This window comes from Megalobrama amblycephala, linkage group LG22 (genome assembly GCF_018812025.1).
Source record: "Megalobrama amblycephala isolate DHTTF-2021 linkage group LG22, ASM1881202v1, whole genome shotgun sequence".
Taxonomy (NCBI): Eukaryota; Metazoa; Chordata; class Actinopteri; order Cypriniformes; family Xenocyprididae; genus Megalobrama; species Megalobrama amblycephala.
The window spans coordinates 1031664-1049867 of NC_063065.1; the positions used below are offsets into that span (position 1 = coordinate 1031664).

The 18204-nt window shown below is 36.9% G+C and overlaps 1 protein-coding gene across 1 annotated transcript; it reads left to right on the forward strand.

Moving 5' to 3' along the window:
* Nucleotides 1–2698: 2698 nt before the first annotated feature.
* Nucleotides 2699–16050, forward strand: LOC125258287 (myosin-7-like). Its single transcript, XM_048175186.1, has 37 exons — nucleotides 2699–2899; nucleotides 2983–3126; nucleotides 3206–3362; nucleotides 3442–3469; nucleotides 3578–3686; nucleotides 5414–5506; nucleotides 6301–6364; nucleotides 6461–6559; nucleotides 6643–6746; nucleotides 7215–7353; nucleotides 7448–7566; nucleotides 7720–7869; nucleotides 7969–8139; nucleotides 8253–8559; nucleotides 8645–8724; nucleotides 9426–9631; nucleotides 9776–9899; nucleotides 9983–10119; nucleotides 10207–10462; nucleotides 10554–10796; nucleotides 10878–11054; nucleotides 11148–11293; nucleotides 11648–11738; nucleotides 11823–12212; nucleotides 12301–12427; nucleotides 12515–12633; nucleotides 12739–12935; nucleotides 13098–13281; nucleotides 13452–13617; nucleotides 13696–13820; nucleotides 14006–14314; nucleotides 14409–14612; nucleotides 14719–15015; nucleotides 15104–15208; nucleotides 15327–15422; nucleotides 15519–15653; nucleotides 15945–16050. Exons 1-37 carry the CDS (start codon nucleotides 2699–2701, stop codon nucleotides 15963–15965), a joined length of 5820 nt encoding a protein of 1939 aa, XP_048031143.1. The 3' UTR covers nucleotides 15966–16050.
* Nucleotides 16051–18204: the final 2154 nt, after the last annotated feature.

An 18204-nucleotide genomic window follows, 5' to 3' on the forward strand; every position in this document is an offset into this window, starting at 1 on the left:
ACCACATCATTAATGAAGGATTGGAAGACTGACGGACTGTTGACCAATCCGAAATGGCATGACCAAATATTCATAGTGCCTACAGCTGGTAGAAAATGCCATCTTCCATCCGTCCCTCCCCGGATGTGAATGAGATTATAGGCACAGCAAGCCATATATCAAACAAAAGCTTTCATTCTCAAGATTATGGGTATGTAGTTGTTGAAATAATATAACAGAACAAATTATTACGGAATGAATCACGAAATACGTCTTTGAGATTTTGTACACAAACTAGGAGAAACTCTGATTACCTCATCTCTGAGCTAAAAGTAGCCAAAATGATACATAGACTTTTAGATTAAGCTGTTTTGGTTCAAAGTGAGTCCATTCTGTGAGTTTAGTTTTTTATAAATAATCAACCATATTGTATTGTGAATCCAGTTGCACAATGAGTTAGTTTGGCTAAACTCTGCAAAACTCAGCCAAAATTGTCAAAACAAGTGATCGCAGATACCTGGATGATGATAAAGCGTGATTCAAATGAAATCTGAGGATCTTAGCATTGCGCAGTTCCATCGACCTTGCCTCTAGAGTCCAATTATAGCCTGAGATACAGCGAAAATGGCAACAAATGAGAGTTTTTGTAAGTGCTGAGGTTGTTGTTGGATAAATGGGAACCTTTTAGACTCCAAAAAGCCTCCCTTCCTTTCCTCCCTTCGGTTATATGAAAATAACTTCCTAACCCGATATTGTAGGAACAAAATTCTTTTATCCAGTCTTTGCTTGAAAAAACCTTGCAAAAAATGTCAGAGCACACAGAGCCTTAGCTATGCACAAGACAAGATTCATAAACACCAAAAGTGTCTGTTTTTACATTTTGGACACACAATAATATTTGCACTTTTTTGCATTTGTTTTTGTTATTTTAAGGGGTTTCCTTGAAAATGACACCACATTTATTAATGTACTTATGGATGAGGGGAGGCTTCAAAAGTTTGTTATGTCAATTTCAGGCAGAAATCCAAAATAAGCTTAAGAGCTTAAGGGGTTTTTAACCCAACAGATGCAAGACCATTCTAGTGCATCCAGTGACAGATTACAAACTTTATTAGACATAAGGTTGCCCCCATTTCTTCCATTCTTGTTTCTGAGTTCTGATAAACAAGGTTAAATAGACAGCTGAGAATGAGGCTCTGTAAAGTATGAGGGACCTAGAATAGATTGCCCAAGTGCTAAGACTAAGTAAGGTGCTTGTTGAGTGCAGAATCACTGAAGGACAAGAGGTCAAGGCAGGTCAGAAACCTCACAAAGGTCTTGAGTGATGGGTCACACAGCTCCCCAACAAATTAACACTTTAGAGCTGACAAAACATTAACTCTGTTTAGAAACAGATCTGGGGCTAAGATGGTTAGTTTGACCTGCTTGCCATTTTAAGAAGGAATAATTATAAGCACCTTCATGTCAACTGATGCACAAAAATGCTGTAATGTATTCAGAATATATTAACTTCTTTATACAAATTACATTTTGTATCTTACAGAATCCTTTTCATGCATTTGTTTTAGTAATATTTGTAAAGCTGGAAAATCTTTTTGAAGAAAGAATGGGGTAAACATGGATGAACATGAATGAAGCTGTTATTCATTTGAATGACTGCAAATGAACTTGGTACAACTTTTAAAACACAAATGATAGATACAGCATTGGGAAATCAAGAAAGGTCATATCAACAAACAAGAACAAGCAAGAGTTGCAGCTGTCTCTGCATTAGGCAAGAACAAAAGGTCGCAAGTGCAGATATTCATTGTTACCATTATAGCTGTCTACTGACAATTTTACTGTTTCTAACAGTCATCTTGCTCTTGAGGCATTGTTAACTTGTTTTCATCCTTTGGCACAAAGATAAACCTATGAAATTCCCAGTGAATGCCTGTCTCTCTTTGAGGTTAGGTTCTAGAAAAGCATCCTAGCACATTATTGCTAGAATATAACTGTCAATTAAGCAATTTTATTTAAAAAGGAATGTGTGTTCAACTATAGTTCAGATACACTAGAGATTCTCCACCTCTATAATGCTTTATATACATAAAAGACAAGTTGTGAATTTGGAATATGAAACTAACTAGAAAATTTAAAAGTGAAGGTGTAAATATCAGTATAAAAACTTTAGTAAAGATCTAATATCTTTAAAAAAGGAGATATACATAAGGGACAAAAATAGCACCATTGTGATCCTTTCTGATCTTTTGCACTACTGCCACACACCACATGCTAAATCACTGTGACTCACACAAATATTTTTTTCAGGCACCCAAAAAGAGCTACACACAAGTGACCTGAACCAAACACAGATGGTCAACGTCACAGTCATTGTGCCTTTATATAAAGAGATACCTTGGAGCACAATATTGCAAGCTCACATCATTGTGCCATCTAAAGGTAAGAGGACACATAAGTTATATTAAAGTGTTCATGAGGACTGAACAACAGAATAAGATGACTTCTCATTAATGATGTTTCTTTTTTATTGAAAGGACTTGAACTTTCTTGGGTTTGGATTTCATCTGGTAAGGCATGCTTTTATGAAGGTCAACACTGTGTATATGTGTGTTATATTTCTAAAGAATTATGTTTCATTTATTTTTGTTACAATGGATTTTTTAATTGTAAACAAGTTCTGAGAATTTTGTCATCTATGCCTCAGTCTGACTGAAAGATGGGGGATGCTGTGATGGCAGAGTTCGGGCTAGCTGCTTCGTTCTTACGAAAATCAGACAGGGAGCGTCTGGAGGCACAAACTCGCCCCTTCGACATGAAGAAAGAGTGCTTTGTGCCCGACCCTGCGGTTGAGTACGTCAAAGCCTCCATCACCAGTAGAGATGGTGACAATGTCACTGCTAACACTGAATTTGGGAAGGTAAGATCTGATCTCTGCACTGTGTTAGATTGTAGATAGGAGCAAAGTGTGACTGTCAAAACATTTTTGTGTGTTATCCACAGATGGTAACTGTGAAGGAGGCTGATGTTCACCCCCAGAACCCACCAAAGTTCGATAAAATTGAGGACATGGCGATGTTCACCTTCCTGCACGAGCCCGCTGTGCTGTTTAACCTCAAAGAGCGTTACGCAGCCTGGATGATCTACGTGAGTCGAGTCTTAAAACACTCACACATTCACTTTATCTTGCATGATCAGATCTAATCCTTCTGTGATTCTCTTACAGACCTACTCTGGGCTCTTCTGTGTCACTGTGAATCCCTACAAGTGGCTGCCAGTGTACAACCAGGAAGTCGTCAATGCCTATAGAGGCAAGAAGAGGAGTGAAGCTCCTCCTCACATCTTCTCCATCTCTGACAATGCCTATCAGTACATGCTGTCAGGTGATGATCTGACTTGTAATTTTTGGAGTTTCTAATGCAATTTTAAATGCTAAGTTTCTTATGTTTTATTTTCTCATAGACAGAGAAAACCAGTCTGTCTTGATCACGTAAGTAAAACATATTTACATGACATAGCATAATATTCCTTCTTCCACCAACATTTTCCTTCTATGCTGCATTTTATCAGTTTTTTAATTAACCGTTTTTATTCTAAGTGGAGAATCCGGTGCTGGAAAGACTGTGAACACTAAAAGAGTGATCCAGTACTTTGCGAGTATTGCAGCAGCAACGACCGGCAAGAAGGACCCATCACAGGAGAAAAAGGTGCTTAAATCCCATAAAATGTCTCATTATGTATGAATGAATATACCTTCTATATAGCATAGCAAACAAAAATAATTACAAAATTAATGATGTCTTCATATATTCAGGCATGTGATCAGCTAGAGATAAAAAGGCAGGAAAATCTAGCCACGCACTTCTTATTTAAAAAAAATAAAAAAGATTTTATCACATTAAAAGATATATTGTGTCTTATATTGTAATAATGCATACTATTGTCCTGTAAAAATAAAAAGCAACACTTAATAATCATGATAATAATTAATATATAATATAATAAAAGTATTAATAGAATTGTTATTATTAAAGTACCTGCCAAAAGTTTGGAAACAATTAATGATTTTAAAATAAATCTCTTCTGCTAACCAAGGCTGCATTTATTTGATCAGCCATATTATGAAATATTGTTACAAATTTGAAAAAAAGTTTTTTATTTTAATATATTATAAAATGTAAATTATTCCTGTGATCAAAGCTGAAATTCTAGCATCATTACGCCAGTCTTCAGTGTCACATGATCCTTTAGAATCATTACAATTTGATTTGATACCCAAGAAACATTTCTGATTATTATCAATGTTGAAAACAGCTTTGCTGCTTTATATTTTTGTGGAAATGGTAATACATTTTATTTTTGCAGGATTCTTTGAGAAATAGATTGTTCAATGAACAGCATTTATCAAATATATTAAAGCATTTATTAAAAATAAATATTTTGTAACATTTTAAATGTCTTCACTCTTCACTCACTTTTCATTTAATGTATGATTAAAGTAGCTATTAATTTTTCTCTTTTTTACATCTTACCACAAATGTTTGAATGGTATCATTGTGAATGGGATCATGTGACACTGAAACTTATCTTTGTTAACAACAACAGAATCATAAAAGATTCTAATGACTAATGAATGTCTAAATGTTTAAATTAAAGTGTCACAAACGCAGTAGCATTTACAGTGAATCGAAAATGAAAACACAGTACTGTTACAGTAAACATGCGTCACGTCAGACTACCTATTGCCTATATATATATAACTACATAACAGCCGTTGCGAATTTTATTATATTAAATTCTCACGACCATTCGTAAAAAAATTACTGGGAGAGTAACACTTTTCATCGCTGATTCTACTTGCATTTGGCGCTTTGAACCATTTGAACCCTTTTAGGGACCGTTCATATGTCGCATCTAAAAACGGATGGAAAAAGTGTCTGCGCCACTTTCTCCTTCCCAAAGCGCTCAGGAGCTTGCACTCCAGTGGTGTCTGCTGTTACTAAACAACCATGAGTTGCGCTCTCCTTGATGATGCGGTAGTTTGTTTCAGCCAAGGATATATGGATTTCCCTCACCGAAAATCACTTGCAGTAGCTCTGCTACTAGATTTATTTAAAAATGTGTATCCGTGTACAGCTCTGATCAGATATTCCTCCATCTTGGCTGAGCTTTGTCCTGCAGATGGCGGCATGCAGTGCTCTCTGGACCATTCATTTCATGACGTATTAGAAAACATAACCTTTTCGCAGTTTAATTAGTTAATTGTTTAAGGCCATTTCGAGATTTCAATCATCATGCAGTAACCAGTATAGCCCTGAATCCTGATATTACTGATCTGCATGATTCACGTTTGTCTGAAAATATGCATGCCTGTTAACTGAAAAGTAGGTACATCAAACATTTTACACACTTATTACTAAAATATGATTCTCAGGGTACTCTGGAGGATCAAATCATCCAGTGTAATCCTGCTCTGGAAGCTTTTGGTAATGCCAAGACCATCAGAAATGACAACTCCTCCAGATTTGTAAGTGGGCTTTACATTGGTTTTGTTATTCTATATTGGTTTCTATGATATATTAGACATGCACAATTCTTGGTTAAATTAAGAATCATGATTTTTTAGTTTTAAACACAGATCACAATTCTCCCATGATTCTGAACAAACAACTAAACAAAATAACATGTAATTTACTAGAGGTTCTGACAAATGTTAATTGCTGCAGTCTATTTAAAATGCTTAATGAATCTGAATGAATTATTTTAAAAAAATTGGTTTGAATGAATGATTCAATGACTCATAAATACTTTTTTTCATTTGTATGAATCAGCATTTTTTGAACGAATTGCTTTTTTTAACAGTTACTTGTCATGACCTGGGGGCATAAAGGTGTAAATGATAAACTTGTTATTTGAAGCACCATGTTACTTTTAAAAGGTGATTCACTCTATTTTGATTGCTACCATAAACATTAGTGTTTATATCCGAACTATAAACTTTTATTCCAGATCTTTTATGATAATATGAATGTTTGTAACACAGAAATAACAATACTGTTTGGTTGAAAAGACTGTTTGTGAAGCTGTTTCATACTTATACATGATAACTGCTCTCTCTGCGCCAGGGGTAGAGCCAATGCAGATTTGAATGCTCTAGTATGACTTTGTTTTTAATAGACACAGGAGAATTGTTGTCATTTAGGAATGAGATTGGGTGGGTGTTTGAATTAAGATTGAGATTTTTTAACAATTAATCAGGCAGCTCTTTGATATAATATTTGAGCATGTTATGTATTGTATTATGTATTGCTTTATTTACAGGGTAAATTTATCCGTATCCATTTTGGTCACAGTGGAAAGTTATCTTCTGCTGACATTGAGACTTGTAAGTACTTTTCTGCCCAACATCATTCCAACAAACAAAACACATTGATGAAATGTGTAACTGTTTTGATATTCATCTATTAATCAATTCATTTAGATCTGCTGGAGAAGTCTCGAGTCACTTTTCAGCTTAAGGCTGAGAGAGACTACCACATCTTCTATCAGATTCTGTCCCAGAGAAGACCAGAACTGCTGGGTAAAATTACCCATCATGTCTATTAACACTGCCATCTCTAATTAGACGAGTCTTTTCTGATCTTAGTTCTAATTTCTCCTTAGAGATGCTGCTCATCACAAACAACCCCTATGACTACGCCTTCATCTCCCAAGGAGAGACACAAGTGGCTTCTATTGATGATGGTGATGAGCTGATGGCCACTGATGTGAGTGTTTGTTAAATCATAGGCAGTTTACAATACAAGATATCACATTATAAAATATTACAAGAAATAGTCCACTGAGCATTTGCAATTTAGTCACCTTTAACACTGTTGACAACCTGGATGATTGCGTTTCTGCTGTGGAAACATGAATTGTTAATGTCCTGGCTGGTTTCTATACAATAAAAGCGTATAATGATCAGGGGCTCTCAATAAGTATGAAAAAGCACCATAAAAGATCCAAAAAACTTGTTTTTCTGAAGCCATGTGATTGTGTGAGGAAAAGAACAGCGTGAACACGCTCTCCTTTTGTGTTTCACACAAAGTCACACAGGTATAGAATGACTTGAAAGAAAATAATTGATTCTCTTGGCCAGTCTATTCTATAAAAAGACTTCTAATGTATTTGTCAAAAAGTAGAAAATTAAACATTTGCCATAAAATTTAACATGCGCTGTACATTTGCTGTAGGAAGCGTTTGATGTGTTGGGCTTCACCACTGAAGAGAAGAACAGCATCTACAAGCTGACTGGTTCTGTCATGCACTTCGGCAACATGAAGTTCAAACAGAAGCAAAGAGAGGAACAGGCCGAGGCTGATGGGACTGAGGGTCAGTATAACTTGGAATCTCAGCTTCATAAAGGAAAAAGTCTAAGAAAAGTTGAATATAAACTCAAAGCTCTGTATTCGTCTTTAACATGTAGATGCTGACAAAATATCATATCTGATGGGCTTAAATTCAGCTGACTTGATCAAGGGTTTGCTCCACCCAAGAGTCAAAGTAGGAAATGAGTGGGTCACCAAGGGACAGAATGTCCAGCAGGTAATGAATGAAAATAATAATCTAATGGGCATTAGTTTTCAGCACCATAAGTTCACTTTCCAAGACATACAAACAAAATTTTTCATATCTCTGAAATTGCTTTCTAGTTTGCAATGTGTCAAATTCTGCAAATTTCAATCTTTTATCTATTAGGTGTACTACTCTATTGGTGCTCTGGGAAAGTCAGTATATGAGAAGATGTTCCTCTGGATGGTTGTGAGAATCAACCAATCCCTGGCCACCAAACAGCCTCGCCAGTACTTCATTGGTGTGCTGGACATTGCTGGATTTGAGATCTTTGAAGTAAGCTGAAATCAACTGATTATTGTTATTCAAGAACAAATCCAACAAGCAGTGCAACCTGTTTGACCATTGTGATTATACAATATATTCCACCTGCAGTCCAACACCTTTGAGCAGCTGTGCATCAACTTCACTAATGAGAAGTTGCAGCAGTTCTTCAACCACCACATGTTTGTGCTGGAGCAAGAGGAATACAAGAAGGAGGGCATTGAGTGGGTGTTTATTGACTTTGGCATGGACTTGCAGGCTTGTATTGAGCTTATTGAGAAGGTGAGTGAATATTATGTTGATGATTATACTGTGAGGGGAAAAATCATATTTTTCAGTATTAACTTGTGTGGCAAAATGATATATTGACTGTCACAATCTACAATTTATTGTAGCCCATGGGTATCATGTCCATCCTTGAAGAGGAGTGCATGTTCCCCAAAGCTAGTGATGCAACATTTAAAGCTAAGCTTTATGACAACCATTTGGGGAAAAATCCAAACTTCCAGAAGCCCAGGATTGTCAAGGGTAAACCAGAGGCCCATTTTGCCCTCGTTCACTATGCTGGCACTGTTGACTACAATATTTCCAACTGGCTGGTGAAGAACAAGGACCCTCTCAATGAGACGGTTGTAGGGTTTTTCCAGAAGTCAACTCTTAAACTGTTGTCTATTCTGTTTGCTAATTACGCTACTGATGATGGTAAGTACACACTGAAGTGTGACATGAAAATATAATAAGCACTACTTTTGTTGTTTAATAGTAACAAAAATCATGTATTTCACAGCTGCGGATTCTGGAGGTAAGGCTGCCAAAGGTAGCAAAAAGAAGGGTTCTTCCTTCCAGACGGTGTCAGCCCTCCATAGGGTATGAAATAATATAACACTATTTTGTCTCACAAGGTTTTATTGCATATAAATTGGTGCTGTCAACGTTAACACGTGATTATTTTTTTCTAGTTTAACGTGTTAAATATTTAACGCAACTAACGTGGCATACTTTTTTTTTTTTGGCCAGCGTTGCAATATATGATCACGCTCTTATTCATGCAAATGCAGCCAATAGAGAGCTGTCTGTGAATGTCCTGTCACACACACACCACGCACAGAAAGACACATGCCAGAATCGAGTTCTCTTTCACGCTTGAACGAGCAATAAGACACATGATAATGCCAAAAATGTCAGTTTTGTTTTATATCTTTATCATAAGAGCAGCTTTGAATGGGTTAAATAAAGTTTTCTGTTAGACAGGTAGGAAGAACACAGGTAAATATGACATTTATCAGGGATTTATGTGAGGATTGTTTTAAGTTCTATATTAAGTTATATTTTTTGAAGCCTAATGTTAAAAATTGATAGCTTTCAATTACACTGTAATGTTGAATATAGCTATTCTTCATGTTTACAATTGGCAGTAGCTGTATCAGTATAATTAAAACTTTTTTTAGTTTTTTTTATTGTGATTAATTGCGATTAATCACAGAAAAAATGTGTGATTAATCTAGTTAATTTTTTTAATTGATTGACAGCACTAATATAAATCTAAATCCTCTATGGTCTACCAACAGGAAAACCTGAACAAGCTGATGACCAACTTGAGGTCAACTCACCCTCACTTTGTGCGCTGCATCATCCCCAATGAGACTAAGACTCCTGGGGCGATGGAGAATCCTCTGGTCATGCACCAGCTGCGCTGTAACGGTGTGCTGGAGGGCATTAGGATCTGCAGAAAGGGATTCCCCAACAGGATCCTGTATGGCGATTTCAAACAACGGTTAGTATGAAACCAAATGGCTTTTATGTCTTACAAAATAATTGGATGTATGAGTCCAAGTTATTGCAAGTTGCTAATTTAAGCATTTGCTAGAAATAAAAATAAATACATATAAAAATAATAGTTTTTTTTTTTTTTTGTTAGATACCGCATCCTAAATCCTGCTGCTATCCCTGAGGCACAGTTCATTGATAACAAGAAGGGTGCAGAAAAACTTCTGGGCTCTCTGGACATCGATCACAACCAGTACAAGTTAGGACATACTAAGGTATTTTTATATTAACATTAACTTTTTTCCAAAGCCACGTTTCCACTGTCAACTTTTTTGACGCAAACTTCTTTACTATTTAGGTCTTTTTTAAGGCTGGTCTTCTGGGTGCTCTTGAAGAGATGAGAGATGACCGTCTTGCACTTATTATAACTGGATTTCAGTCCAGGTCTCGTGGTTTTCTATCAAGAGATGAGTTCCAGAAGATTGTGGAAAGGAGGTTAGATTTTAGCTCTTCAGTCTTTAACATATTTTCCAAGTTACATTTTATTATTCAAGACAAAAATTTCTTGTTTAATATCTACAGGGATGCTTTGTTGGTGATCCAGTGGAATGTACGTGCCTTCATGGGTGTCAAGAATTGGCCCTGGATGAAGCTCTACTTCAAGATCAAGCCTCTGCTGAAAAGTGCAGAATCCGAGAAAGAAATGGCCAACATGAAGGAGGAATTCACCAAGTTGAAGGAGGCTTATGCCAAATCTGAAGCCCGCAGAAAGGAGCTTGAGGAAAAGATGGTTTCTCTTCTCCAAGAGAAGAATGACCTGCAGCTTTTAATGCAGTCTGTAAGTTCACATGGGACTACAACTTTGCACTTTTCAGAAAACAAAACAAGTTTCCAATTTGTTTTATTTTTTTTTTTTTAAATTTTGATAGGAGCAAGATAATCTTTGTGATGCTGAGGAGAGGTGTGAGGGACTGATCAAGAATAAGATCCAGCTTGAGGCCAAAACCAAAGAGCTGACTGAAAGACTGGAGGATGAAGAGGAAATGAATGCTGAGCTGACTGCAAAGAAACGAAAGCTGGAGGATGAATGTTCTGAGCTCAAGAAGGACATTGATGATCTTGAGCTCACTCTGGCCAAAGTGGAGAAAGAGAAACATGCCACTGAGAACAAGGTCAGTTTTCAACACTGAACTTGTTAGTGATGCAAGAATGGTGTGTTAAGTGTCCATTCATATAATGACACATTTCTACAGGTTAAAAACCTGATAGAAGAGATGGCAGCTTTGGATGAAATCATCGCTAAACTGACCAAGGAGAAGAAAGCTCTTCAGGAGGCCCATCAGCAAACGCTGGATGACCTCCAGAGTGAGGAAGACAAAGTCAACACACTCACCAAAGCCAAAGCCAAGCTGGAGCAACAAGTGGATGATGTAAGAGCCTGAAAACATAAGACTAGAATTAAAATTAGACGCTTTTATATGTAAATGCATAATTAATTTTTATATTTTTTGGATGAAATTTAGCTTGAAGGTTCTCTGGAACAAGAAAAGAAAATTCGCATGGATCTTGAGAGAGCTAAAAGAAAGCTTGAGGGTGACTTGAAGTTGACTCAAGAGAATGTGATGGATTTGGAAAATGATAAGCAGCAGACAGAGGAGCGGTTAAAGAAGTAATATATTTTATATTTTAAAAAATATAAAATCCAATTGTATTATTAAAAGATATTTGGTAACACTTTACAATAAGGTTCCATTATACTTTAGTTAACTACATTATTTAACATGAACTAAATGAAAAATACTTCTAAGCATTTATTAATTTTAGTTAATGTAAATTTAAACATTTACTAACACAAATCAAAATGTACCATTGTTAATACTATTAATATTATTAAATGGGCCTGAGATGTCAAAAGCTAACAATGAAAAGTTGTATTTTTATTAATTGTTAACAAAGTCTAATAAATACTGTAAAAAATGTATTGTTCATTGTTAGTTAATGTTGTTTGATTATTTAATGGCAGGAAAGACTTTGAAATAAGCCAGCTCAATAGCAAGATTGAAGACGGACAAGCTTTGGAGTCCCAACTCCAGAAAAAACTGAAAGAGTTGCAGGTAAACTTTATATATCTTAATAAGATAAACACTTGGATAGTTTTTTAATTTTAACCGTAATTTTGTATTTATTCACATTACTAGGCCAGAATTGAAGAGCTTGAGGAAGAGCTGGAGGCTGAGAGAGCTGCTCGTGCTAAAGTTGAGAAACAGAGAGCTGATCTGTCCAGAGAACTGGAGGAGATCAGTGAGAGGTTGGAGGAGGCTGGTGGAGCCACTGCTTCTCAGATTGAGATGAACAAGAAACGTGAAGCTGAGCTCCAGAAACTGCGCAGAGACCTTGAAGAGGCCACTCTGCAACATGAGGCCACTGCAGCTACACTGAGGAAGAAACATGCAGACAGTGTGGCTGATCTGGGAGAGCAGATTGATAACCTCCAGAGAGTGAAGCAGAAGCTGGAGAAAGAGAAGAGTGAACTCAGACTGGAACTGGACGATGTGGTATCCAACATGGATCAACTTGTAAAGGCAAAGGTGAGTGAGAGAAATTATGCAGAGAGTCTATAACGTATGTGTTGTCAGTCAAAGAAAGCAATCAACTATGAAATAATTTATTCCCAAGACAAACCTGGAGAAAATGTGCAGAACTCTGGAAGACCAGATGAGTGAGTACAGAACCAAGGCTGAGGAAGGTCAGCGCACAATCAATGATTTCACCATGCAAAAAGCCAAGCTGCAAACTGAAAATGGTAAGAACACAAAATATTGTGTTATGTTACCAGCTGTACCATAATGATACTTGGAAAAAGTCAGTATTTTTTAATATTGCATTTTAGGTGAACTTGCCAGACGGTGTGAGGAGAAAGACTCCCTGGTGTCTCAATTAACCAGAGGCAAGCAGTCCAACACTCAGCAAATTGAAGACCTCAAGAGACAGCTAGAAGAAGAAATCAAGGTTTTCAGAATCTCCTTCTTAGTCTAAAATGTTTGATAAAGACATTAAAATTCACTATTGCAGTAAACTGGCCCCAAATATTTGTTTGTTTTTGTTTGTCTTCAGGCTAAGAATGCCCTGGCCCATGCAGTTCAATCTGCTCGTCATGATGCTGATCTGCTGAGGGAGCAATATGAGGAGGAGCAAGAAGCCAAGGCTGAGCTGCAGCGTAGTATGTCCAAGGCAAACTCTGAGGTGGCTCAGTGGAGAACCAAGTATGAAACTGATGCCATCCAGAGGACTGAGGAGCTGGAGGAAGCAAAGTAAGAAACAAACAATATTTAAATGTTAAGAGTCTGGTCTTTAATGATGAGACACTTTTCTGAATTTTCTGCTATAGTTTGTGGCCTTTTAAACACATTCAAATACAGTTTAAAGAATTATGCTTTAGATGTTCAATATATCTTATATTTTGATTATTACAGGAAGAAACTGACTCAGCGTCTCCAAGATGCAGAAGAAGCTGTGGAAGCTGTTAATGCTAAATGCTCCTCTCTTGAGAAGACCAAGCACAGGCTGCAGAATGAGATTGAAGATCTTATGGTGGATGTGGAGAGATCCAATGCTGCTGCTGCTGCTCTGGACAAGAAGCAAAGAAACTTTGATAAAGTAAGGAGAGAAAGTACATTTTGTCATTAGCTGGAAAAATGACCAAATACCATTGAAAACGTTCAGAGTTAAATTAAATTTCTAACTATGGATAGGGTCTATTCTTTACTACAAAACCACTTGACTTGACTGCTCTAATTTAGCCATTTGGCCTTGTTTAATTTAACCAGGTCCTGTCTGAGTGGAAGCAGAAGTATGAGGAGTCCCAAACTGAACTGGAAAGTGCCCAAAAAGAAGCCAGATCTCTGAGCACTGAACTCTTTAAATTGAAAAACTCATATGAGGAGTCATTGGACCACCTGGAGAGCATGAAAAGGGAGAACAAGAATCTCCAAGGTATGAGTGGTTTTACAACTCCAAACATTACTTTAATTGCTTGTATTTGTGAGCTTACATGTTATTTCTATTGCACAGAGGAAATTTCTGACCTCACTGAGCAACTTGGTGAGAGTGGGAAGAGTATTCATGAGCTGGAGAAACTACGAAAACAACTGGAGCAGGAGAAACAAGAGATACAAACTGCTCTGGAGGAGGCTGAGGTAAAAGAAGAACAATTTTCCCACAAAATTCTTATTCATTTGACAACTCTCTGATTTAAATCAAGCTATTAAGGCAATTGATCATTCCAGATTATTTTAAGGGAAGTAACCTCCCACCCCAAAACACAGGGCAAAACAAAACCTTAAATCTCAATAATAACAAACACCAATTTTACTCTTCATAGGGTTCCCTTGAACATGAGGAAGGCAAGATACTTAGAGCTCAGCTGGAGTTCAATCAGATCAAAGCTGAAATTGAACGTAAGCTGACAGAGAAAGATGAAGAGATGGAGCAGGCCAAGAGGAACCAGCAGAGAGTGGTGGATACCCTGCAGAGCTCACTGGAATCAGAGACTCGCAGCAGGAATGAAGCTCTCAGACTGAAGAAGAAGATGGAGGGAGACCTCAATGAGATGGAGATTCAGCTCAGCCAGGCTAACAGACAGGCAGCAGAAGCCCAGAAGCAACTCAAGGGTCTTCATGGACATCTCAAAGTATGTTGAATCTGCAAATCAAAATTTTATGATGCTTAGGTGAAATCCAACATTGTTCTTCAGTCCTTTCATTTGGAAAACTTATACTTTACAGGATGCCCAACTGCAACTAGATGATGCTCTTCGTAGTAATGATGATCTCAAAGAGAACTTTGCCATTGTGGAGAGACGCAACAACCTGTTGCAGGCTGAACTGGATGAGCTGAGATCCATGGTGGAACAGACTGAGAGAGGAAGGAAACTGGCTGAGCAGGAACTGCTGGATGTCAGTGAGAGAGTTCAGCTCCTGCATTCTCAGGTAAGTCACATTTGCATTAGACAAACACAAGTAAAACCATTAAATCCTCAATCAGTAGACAGTATCAACTAGAAACTACATGCATGTCAATATTGTCCATGTTCAGAACACCAGCCTGCTGAATCAGAAGAAGAAGCTGGAGGGAGATAATACTCAGCTTCAGACTGAGGTTGAGGAGGCAGTGCAGGAGTGCAGGAATGCTGAGGAAAAAGCCAAGAAGGCCATCACTGATGCTGCCATGATGGCTGAGGAGCTGAAGAAGGAACAGGACACCAGTGCTCATATGGAGCGCATGAAGAAGAACATGGAACAGACCATCAAGGACCTGCAGCACCGTCTGGATGAAGCTGAGCAGATTGCTATGAAGGGTGGCAAGAAGCAGATCCAGAAACTGGAAGCCAGGGTAAGTCACTAATGTTTTAAGAAACAAGTATACAGTGTTATCTTTAAAATGTTACATTTGTGTACTAAAATTGTTATACATCTGATAGGTGAGAGAGCTGGAAAGTGAGGTGGAGTTAGAACAGAGAAAAGCCAGTGACTCTATCAAGGGGATTCGTAAATATGAGAGACGCATCAAGGAGCTCACCTACCAGGTAGGAAAAATACTGCCTAATAACAATTTTATTTTATCTATTGAAGATACATAAAGTGCTGTCTTACAGTATTTAAATGTATACTGCATATACTAAAAACATTTTTTGCTTTGCATAGACTGAGGAAGACCGTAAGAATCTGGCTCGGCTGCAGGATCTGGTGGACAAACTCCAGCTGAAGGTCAAATCCTACAAGAGAACTGCTGAGGAGGCGGTGTGTATTTTCCCTCACTGGTACCATCATATGATACAACTTCTGCAGTAATTGTATCTTTTGATTTTCACAAATGCTGTTGTGTGTAATTTCTAGGAAGAACAATCTAATTCCAATCTGGGCAAGTACCGTAAGCTTCAGCATGAGCTGGATGAAGCAGAGGAGAGGGCTGATATTGCTGAATCTCAGGTCAACAAGCTGAGAGCCAAGAGCCGTGATACAGGATCCAAGGTACTTAAAACAAGTGATTTTGGTCACAAAAATAAAAACCTCAGAAAAGCCACAAATAAATAAATTAAGTCAACTTCATAGGTCAACTCTAGATCTGCACATTTTAGTGACTTGAATATGAATAGCAAGTAGTTTCAACAACTACACTTGATGAAATGCATTTAGCTATTTAACAAGCGTGGCTATTGGATAAAAAATACCATCAATATCAATTAGCTGTGTAGAGTTTAAGCCATTTTGAACTGGATCAGCTTACCTTTAACATTCTTTTTTCCTTTTTCTTTCAAACAGAAGGGGGCTAATGAGGAGTGAAAATATTAGATGGATCTCTCTAAACACTGATTGCTGTGACAATCTCTTCTGTAGTTCTGTAGAATAAACCAGACATGAAAATGAATACCGCATCCTCTTTTTTTTAAACAATGTAGACATTGCAATATGATCCTGAACACAACATTAAATCAGAATGTACTGTATGTGCCACAGACTAGTCTGTCTAGTCTAAGATCTAATTCAAACTAAACTGCAAAAGTTATTAACTTGCCATTTGAAGTAGGGTCAACCATACAAAGATACAGTGTGTTTACCAATTTTACCAAACTATTGCAAACCACTTAAAGTTGTAAGCCACAGACCATTACACTGTATGTTTTGACACAGCTCATCCTCAGGGAATAAAATGGAATAAGGCATTATGATTTAAATTGCACATGGAGCTATTATAATGCCTCCATCAAAGCCATTAAATTAGAGTTCTTCAGTTTTGACAGAGCAGTAAAATGCAGGGAAAATTTAAAGTATAATAATAGCCTACATAGACCACTACATCTCTATGGTAAATGTGAATTATGATTCAAATTACAGTCAATATAAATTATTGCTGTTAGCAGCCATCATCATTGGACTAAGAATTTACAGTTCAGATAAATTCTGAAGAATCTCTTTCTCGTCAATTATGTTGGCAATATTATAATTCTAAATCTAAAGTGACCTCCACAATGCTGTGAGTTTGAGAGATTCAATAGTCAGGCACCACCACTATTAAATCTTCTATAAAGCATACTTTCTAGGTGTCCATTTAAAGCAGGATGGGGCAGGTTGTCACAAGTTTTTATTCCTTTAATTTCTCAGTGTAGGTTTATTTTTGAACATCAATTCATGGTTACACAATGTGAAATTTTTGCTACACTTTACAACAGGGTTCAATTTGACAAAAAAAAAAAAAAAAAAAAAAAAAAAAAGTACTTGCAGAAATTAACATTAACCTATATTCCTATGCTGTAAAACCATTGTTTGTTGTTACTAAACCCTAAAACAGGCAATGTGTACCACGAGATACATACTCTTTAGTGTGTTGTTTGGGGCATAAGAAAGATTTTTTTCATCAAATCCTTTTATCATTTATCATAGCCTGAGTATGCTGGTCACATTATTTGTTTTAAGTTTTCTGTGATCAATTAGTCAGCCTGACCTAAATCCAACATGTGCGCCATTAGTGCAGGACATTCAGATTTTGTGATAAGTAAATATATATTAATTTTACTTTTTTCAAAAAAAAAAAAAAAAAGCAAAACAGCTAATATTAATTGTGAACATTGTCTCAAGATGTTGAAAAAGAAAATTAAGTTTTATGTTGCTCATGCTGCTATTTACCGCATTCTGAAAAGTATGTATCTACAGATACATTTCCTGTTTAGGGTATAAAAAAGGGATTATCCACAGTATTGACAATGAATGGTGTTTCAAGGTAAACTGGGCTCCCTGTACTGGTCATTGCATTATTGTGAATTCCGGGGTGATGAGTGAGTGGTTTTGAAGCTTGAATTAAATGTTTTTTGTGACTAACTACATTTTACAGATCTGATGTTTCTGATGTTCAAGCAAACAGTTGTGACAGTTGCACTTACAATTTAGAGAATGTTAAGACTGTTTTGAAAAATGTGCCAAAGCGATTCAGAAAAACTGTATTGATTCTCACATATTAAGATCATGTGATTGTTTTTTTGTTTATTATACAGTTTAATTCATTATTTATGAAATATGATATTTAAAACATTTTCCCTGTAAATTACAACACTGAGCAACTAAAAATCAAAAAGAAAAAGCATTGCTTTGCATTACCTTCATCTGTGCTTCAGTGATGTGTTCTCCTTCTCCTGCAGGGAGCAGAGTGTTTGTGTGTGGCTGAGTGGGGGTAGAAAAACCAGCGACAAGAGAGTGAGGGAAAAAGAAACATTTGCACAGCAGAGGTCAAAAGTCATGCCAATTTGCCTAATGGAAGCATAATGTGTTCTTGTGGAGAACAATCAAATTCAGATAGATAGATTCATAGATACATACATTGATAAACAAACATAAGGATACATCGTGCAAATATCAATACCTGTATTCTCTGTCTTCATCATACAGCTGGCTCGACCAAGGGATAACGAAGAAATGACAAGCAACTCAATCAAAGGAGCAAAAGCATCATGGGACCTCCAGTGAACATTTGTCCAAGTAAATCAAACAAGCAGACCCCCCTCAGTCAGTCTCCATTAATAGCCTGCTC

What these genes read in the sequence shown, in the direction of transcription:
- LOC125258287 (XM_048175186.1), top strand. Translation starts at nt 2,699, where the DNA reads ATGGGGGATGCTGTGATGGCAGAGTTCGGGCTAGCTGCTTCGTTCTTA. An exon ending in ATGAGCTGATGGCCACTGAT is followed by an intron (nt 6,747 to 7,214) that starts GTGAGTGTTTGT and finishes CATTTGCTGTAG; the next exon opens with GAAGCGTTTGATGTGTTGGG. An exon ending in CTGGATTTGAGATCTTTGAA is followed by an intron (nt 7,870 to 7,968) that starts GTAAGCTGAAAT and finishes TTCCACCTGCAG; the next exon opens with TCCAACACCTTTGAGCAGCT.